Here is a 7,375-nt window from a genome sequence, read left to right as displayed (position 1 = left end):
ATTTATAATGCTAACTGTACATTAACTGCATTTCCTGCTGATAATTGTACCTGCTGCTACTTGGTATTTGATTTGGTTTTATTATTTATATATAATGTATGTTATCTTGTTATCTTTCTATTATTATATATATATATATATATATATATATATATATATATGATTTTTTTTGTCTTTATAATTGTATGACATTTAAAAAAAAAAATACAAATAATGATTGTCTGAAGCCTGCATTTCCCAATCATAATTTAGTTCACCCAAGAATGAGGTTGTGACTGAGTAAAATGAATGATCTTCCAGATAGACTGTTTCTGTGTTACTGTAGGTCTGTGAGGATGGGTTAGTGTATTCTTCTCTCTTCTGTTGATATTTTACATTTACATTTTAGTAATTTAGCAGACGCTCTTATCCAGAGCGACTTAGTGCGTTCATTTTAAAATAGCTAGTTGAGACCACCGCATATCACAGTCATAGCAAGTACATTTTCCCTCAAAGTAGTTATCAGCAAAGTCAGTGCTAGTAGGAGAGAATTGATGGCTCAGGTAGACCACACCTGCCAATAAACTCAATGTCACAACCTAATAACGCACAACATCTGCCATGGGTCTGATTTGGAGGAATGGTTTTTGGTTTAAAATGTCTGTGTAGGGTTAGAACTATCTGCTTTTACAAAAATAAAACCCAAGTCTTATTTGACACTAACAAATACTCTTGTCATACCTTCGTATACTGGTCATACAGTGCATTCGGAAAGTATTCAGACCCCTTGACTTTTTCCACATTTAGTTTCCCACCCCCTCATTAATCTAAACACAATACCCCATAATGACAAAGAAAAATCAGGGTTCTATACATTTTTGCACAGGGAATCTTGTTTATCATGGTCTGAGAGTCCTTTAGGTGCCTTTTGGCAAACTCCAAGCAGGTTGTCATGTGCCTTTTTCTGAGGAGTGGCTTCCGTCTGGCCGATCTAACCTAAAGGCCTAGTTGGTCGAGTGCTGCAGAGATGGTTGTCCTTCTGGAAGGTTCTCCCATCTCCACAGAGGAACTCTGGAACTGAGTCAGAGTTACCATCGGGTTCTTGGTCACCTCCCTGACCAAGGCACTTCTCCCCCGATTGCTCAGTTTGGCCGGGCGGCCAGCTCTAGGAAGAGTCTTGGTGGTTCCAAACTTCTTCCATCTAAGAATGATGGAGGTCACTTTGTTCTTGGGGACCTTCAATACTGCAGAAATATTTTGGTACCCTTCCCCATATCTGTGCCTCAACACAATCCTGTGTCCGAGCTCTACGGACAATTCCTTTCGACCTCATGGTTTGGTTTTTGCTCTGACATACACTGTCAACTGTGGGACCGTATATATAGACAGGTTTGTGCCTTTCCAAATCATGTCCAATCAATTGAATTTACCACAGGTGGACTCTAACCAAGTTGTATAAACATCTCAAGGATGATGGAAACAGGATGCACCTGAGCTCAATTTCAAGTCTCATATGAATGAGTCTGAATACTTTTGTAGATAAGGTTTTTCTGTTGTTAATGTGTAATACATTTGCGAACATTTCTAAAAAACTTTCACATTGTCATTATGGGGTATTGTGTGTACATTGATGTAGATTTGATTTGATTTGATCCATTTTAGAATAAGGTTGTAACGTAACAAAATGTGGTAAAAGTCAAGGGGTCTGAATGCACTGTACATTCTTTGTGATGGTCAGTTGACTTATTGGCTAACGTTGCCAGGTTGTTTGCTGCCCCTGCCGTAGGGGAGTAGGCTCATAAGGAAGGGTGGATGTTGAGTGCAGCGTAATCTAGAACATTTTTGTGCAGATTTTTCACAAAACATGGAAAGAGACTCTTTACCTGAAGTAGCAGGTTTTGAATGCAGTCTGGGGCCCAGCTGCCCAGCCCAACTACCTCTGCCTCTCAGATTGGGGTGGGTGTGGAAAATAGACACACATACTCTCTATCACTATGTGTATGTGTCTGTCTTTCTTACTCGCGCCCTCTCTTTCTGTCCCTCCTCACTCTCTTTCTCATCACCCCTCCCAGTTCCTGAGGGATTTGTCACCGTTTTTCTTGCTGAATCACTTGCGGGCCCTGAGGGATTGGTTAGGGCTCAAGACACTCACCCCTCACTCTTCCTGTGGCAACCCCTCCACTCAGCCCCTCGCCGTAAAACGGAACTGGTTGCGTGATCAGCCTCAGTGTGACTGGCAGGAGGTGGAGGGTTTAGCTAAAACCCTACACACTAGGTAAACCATTCAGTTTCCTTCCTTGATTAAAGCTGTGAACAGACCCCAGACCTTCATATCTCTCTCTCTCTTTCTCTCTCTCTCTCCATTGTTACTCTCCATTCCTCTCCCCCTGGTGATACCGCTCCACTCCTCTCTGGTGCTCCACACCTCGACTTCTCTCCATTCCTCCTCATCCTGTGTGGTAGGGCAGATGTGCTCCATAGGTTTTGCGCGGTCGCTGGGCTTTGCCCTTCTGCCCCTGGCTGTGTGCTGTATCATGGCCAACATCCTGCTGTTCTTCCCTGGAGGAGAGATCCAGTATGTCCAACAGGAGAGACTGTCCAGGCTGATCTGGTTCATGATGGGAATCGGAGGGGGAGGTGTGTTGGTGAGTAGCTATATGTTACTCTATTGTTACTACACAGGCTACAGTAGTATTATCGAGTTGATGGTTTATGGGTCAGATTTACAGGCTGTTCAGGGAATGAATGGTAGATTAAAATATAAATATAAAGAGAACTTTCAGGGTCAAACCAGTTGGTCTTTTAACAGTTAGTCTTGTGTATATATATTCTTTTGGTCTTGTATTTCCTTTCTGATAATAACAGGTCGTAATCTGACACAGGTGCAAACACTGACAATGAATTTATCTTGTGCTGTTTTTGTAAGAGGGCAGTTTGAGTGTGTGGCTAATCTGTATCCTGTATGTGTGTGTGTTTACCTTTCGGATAATGGGGACTTGCCTCATGGCTGTTTTCCTTACTGTGGAGATACTATAGGAGACAAAGGAAAACGGTTGTCAGCTCTTCCTCCGACATGCTACCCCAGGAGTTTTACTTTCTTCTTTTGGAGGATTTTTCCAGAAACCCATTGTAGGAATTAGCCACCATTTTATGAAAATGCTCTACGGACCATATTTTTGTTATTCAGCGATGGTTGTACAGTACAGTGCTACAACCACAGAGCTCTTGATTGATCGGATTGATTAGATAATTCAATGTTCGCATTTAACATCGCACACACAAGAAATTATTGAAGATAAAAACACGATAAAGCCTGTAGGCTTATTTACATTGTGGTCCACATTTCACAGTGAGATACTGGGCAAGACTGACACTTTAGATGCACTCAACGTAATTAAAATCAACACATAGCAGTCTCGAGGATATTGTTTTATATAGATGGTATACACTGAAATGTCATACTGTGACAGACCCTGAGATGTCCCGAATTGTGTGTCTCTGTAGATGTTCCTGCCTGCTGGAGTGTTCATCAGCCTGGGGAAGTGTACAGGCTGCTGTTGGAATGAAAGCTTCATGGTGAGGACTGATGCTTTGGTTACTTATTGTGATTTCAGCCAGTGATTCTATTACTGTGCAAAAAGCAACGGTGACAGGTCCGCCTTGATGTGTTCTTCAGCTCAGGTTTTTTGTTGTTGTTTTTGTTGTAAACCGCCAAAGTAGGTTAGTGGATGTTATTTGGTTTGTTACACAAGGCTTTGATCCTATTAATAAAAGTACAGATGGTACAAAGGACTATTCTAACACTGTGAGGGACTATGCTAAGCTAAGACTCATGAAAGGTAGGCTATGCCTAGCTAATCATACAAAGGGGCCATTGTAACACTATTAGGGGGTACACTATGTGAAGGATATGTGAAGGAAGCTTCACCATCAGGGAGTACAAAGCGTCTGGGCCAGGGAGAGGAGCTGAACCTTATCTGCGTATAAACCGGTTTGTAACAGTGATAAGCCAACATTTCTCCTCACACAACCACACACTACTCCCAGGGGGATTGTTATGCTGTTGATCTGGGATTAACAGGCAGGCTTGAACCGTGTGTGTGAGAGAGTTTTTTTTTTAAGGATAGAGAGTTTATGAGTGTGTATATTTATATACTAATGTACAGTATGTGTATTATATAGATGTGTGGGTCGGTAATGGCAGCTCTAGTGGGTCTGGCCGGCTCGGGATACTGTTTCATCATCTCAGCCATGGCCATGTTGGAGGGACCTCAGTGCTTCACTGCTCTGGGATGGTCTTATCCCTTCGCCAATGAGGGAGGAAGGTTAGTTTCACCCTCTTCTCACAGGAAATGCTAATTGTTCTGGAAATATTCTAGCTATGTATGTTTCTTTTAGGTGCCAAAATGCATTTGAAACAAATCCTCTGTCAGTGTGTGTGCCTGTGTTGTTCTATTTTTGATTTGGAGTTAATTTTCTGTTGTGTGTGTGTGTCCATTACCTATTGTGTGTGTGTGTGTCCATTACCTATTGTGTGTGTGTGTGTCCATTACCTATTGTGTGTGCGTTATGAAATAACATCCTGTCGAGTGAGTCACAGCTTCTTAACCCTATTTAATATCAAACTGCAATACAGACGGCAATATACACAACTTTAATTGAATTTCCCTCTTTCTGTGTCTGTCCACAGGTACCTAATGGAGAAGGACACGTGGTCTAAGTGCCTGCAGCCTGTCAGCGTTGTAGAGTGGAACGTGACCCTGATGTCCATCCTGCTGGGCCTCAGTGGGCTGGAGTTCATCATATGTGTCCTGCAGGTCATCAATGGGCTGGTGACAGCTGTCTGCAGACCCTGCTGCTACAAGCAGGACTATACCCTCAATGCCTAAACACACATAGATGAGACACACACACACACGCAGAGACAGACACACACACACACGCAGAGACACACACACACACACAGACACAGACACCTGCACACACACACAAAATTTGACACACACATGTAAATTATACATACACACGCATGCATATAACATAAGATTGATGTGCATACACATGATATGACACATAAGACACATGCACACACATACGATACACGCCAGGAGCGTGTACAATGACATCTGTTTAACATTGCTTTCCAAACACTCCTGGAGGCGCATCTCAATAGTCCAACTTCCTCTCCTCGTATCCTACATAGTCCCTGGGCCAGTTTCTAATCAGAAAGTGTGATTAATAAGCGAATGCTGTCTCATCCCTGTATGAGGGAGAGATACCTGTCTGAAAGTTCAGTTAATTTATAGTATTCATTTCAAAGCACTGTATTAGAAATACACTGAATGAATGTGTGTATAATACAGACCGGAACTGTAGTATTTTTTATGTCTTAAGTCTACATTTTACTAAAGCACAAAAGTATATATTTTTTTGTATGAGAGTTTTGTCTTTTGTATTACTGTTTTCATTTTCTGAAAATTGTTGTCTCGCAGATGCTAAATTGTTAAGGCCATTTTATATATTTAGTGCATTTGTCATATATTTTAGTGTTTGTGCTGCCTTAACTAAATACGTATTTTCCATTTTAATTGTTCTGATTATAATTTTTTGTAAACATACATTTGTCAACGCTGTATACTTTGATACGGGTTAACGGGTTGGTTGGTTAGCAACAAAACTGACACGTGCGCAACTATGGGGCAAAACAAACAGGGTTGGCTTAGATTGTTGAAAACATGTCAATTATATTTTGTCTCTAATGTTTATTGAAAACCTAAATATACTGAACAAAAATAAAAACGCAACATGTAAAGTGTTGGTCCCATGTTTCATGAGCTGAAATAAAAGATCCCAGAAATGTTCCATATGCACAAAAAGCTTATTTATCTCAGATTTTGGCAACAAATTTGTTTTCATCTATGTTAATCAGCATTTCTCCTTTGCCAAGACAATCCATCAACCTGACAAGTGTGGCACATCAAGAAGATAATTAAACAGCATGATCATTACACAGGTGCATCTTGTGCTTTGGACAATAAAATGCCACTCTAAATTGTGCAGTTTTGTTACACAACAACAATGCCAGAGATGTCTCAAGGTTTTAGGGAGAGTGCAATTGGCATGCTGACTGCAGAAATGTCCACCAGAGCTGTTGCCAGAGAACTGAATGTTAATTTCTCTACCATAAGCCACCTCCAACATCCTTTTAGAGCATTTAACAGTAAGTCCAACTGGCCTCACAATCGCAGACCAGGTGTAACGAGGCCAGCCCAGGACCTCCACATCCGGCTTCTTCACCTGCGGGATTGTCTGAGACCAGCCTCCCGGACAGCTGATGAAACTGTGGGTTTGCACAACTGAAACATTTCTGCACAAACTGTCAGAAACGTCTCAGGGAAGCTCTTCTGCTTGCTCGTCGTCCTCTCCAGGGTCTTGACCTGACTGCAGTTCGGCGTTGTAACCGACTTCAGTGGGCAAATGCTCACCTTCGATGGCCACTGGCACGTTTGAGAATGGCTCTTCACAGAAGAATCCTGGTTTCAATTGTACCGAGGCAGATGCCAAACTGCGTGTTTGGCGTTGAGTGGTTTGCTGATGTCAACGTTTTGAACAGTGTGCCTCATGGTGGCGGTGGAGTTATGGTATGGGCAGGCATAACATTGACAATGAACACATTGTATTTTATCAATGGAAATTTTATGGAAAATTTTAATGCACAGAGATACCGTGACGAGATCCTGAGGCCCATTGTCATGCCATTCATCCACCGTCATCGCCTCATGTTTCAGCATGATAACCAGTATGTCGCAAGGATCTGTACACAACTCCTGGAAGATGAAAATGTCCCAGTTCTTCCATGGCCTGCATACTCACCAGACATGTTACCCATTGAGCATGTTTAGCATGCTCTGGATCGATGTGTACGACACCGTGTTCCAGTTCCTGCCAATATCCAGCAACTTCGCACAGCCATTGAAGAGGAGTGGGATAACAATAAAGCTTCCTTTGTGGATATGGTTAGACAAAGTAACAAAGGGTAGAATGATGTACATGGTGGCCTGTGTGTGTGTGTGTGTGTGTGTGCAGCAGCAAAATAGACAATGTTACTACATAACGTTTGGGGTAAATAGGTAATGACTTTATCCCCAGGTCAAAGGTCAGAGGTCTGTGGATGTTTGTGTGTGGGGGTCTCACTTTGTGTTTGCATGAAAGTCAATGAGGTCACACTTCCTGTCTGTGTTTGGCTGTGTGGACCCATCACCCCAGTATCTATAGGCTGTGTGTCTGTCCAAAAGTTTTCTGACTGACTGTGCCAAAATGGCAGCTCTCCAGCGATCCTCTTCCTTCTACTGGGATGTGCCACTACTGTGTCCTGTATCACACAGGAATATTTCAT

At 42.2% G+C, this 7,375-nt stretch overlaps 1 protein-coding gene across 1 annotated transcript; it reads left to right on the top strand.

Annotated features, from left to right (window-relative positions):
• The first annotated feature begins 221 nt into the window (after positions 1-221).
• LOC129855659 (transmembrane 4 L6 family member 1-like) lies at positions 222-5,791 on the top strand. The gene is made up of 4 exons (XM_055923554.1): positions 222-2,624; positions 3,484-3,555; positions 4,162-4,304; positions 4,670-5,791. The coding sequence occupies exons 1-4, from the start codon at positions 2,448-2,450 to the stop codon at positions 4,866-4,868; spliced, it is 591 nt and encodes a 196-aa protein (XP_055779529.1). The 5' UTR covers positions 222-2,447; the 3' UTR covers positions 4,869-5,791.
• The last annotated feature ends 1,584 nt before the right edge of the window (positions 5,792-7,375 follow it).

Source organism: Salvelinus fontinalis, chromosome 5 (genome assembly GCF_029448725.1).
Source record: "Salvelinus fontinalis isolate EN_2023a chromosome 5, ASM2944872v1, whole genome shotgun sequence".
Classification (NCBI taxonomy): Eukaryota; Metazoa; Chordata; class Actinopteri; order Salmoniformes; family Salmonidae; genus Salvelinus; species Salvelinus fontinalis.
This window is presented reverse-complemented; position numbering and strand designations above follow the sequence as displayed.

Bases quoted from the DNA above. Each gene is read 5' to 3' on its own strand.
- LOC129855659 (XM_055923554.1), top strand. From the start codon at position 2,448: ATGTGCTCCATAGGTTTTGCGCGGTCGCTGGGCTTTGCCCTTCTGCCC. The intron at 3,556-4,161 runs GTGAGGACTGAT...TGTATTATATAG, and splicing joins GTTGGAATGAAAGCTTCATG to ATGTGTGGGTCGGTAATGGC. The intron at 4,305-4,669 runs GTTAGTTTCACC...GTCTGTCCACAG, and splicing joins TTCGCCAATGAGGGAGGAAG to GTACCTAATGGAGAAGGACA.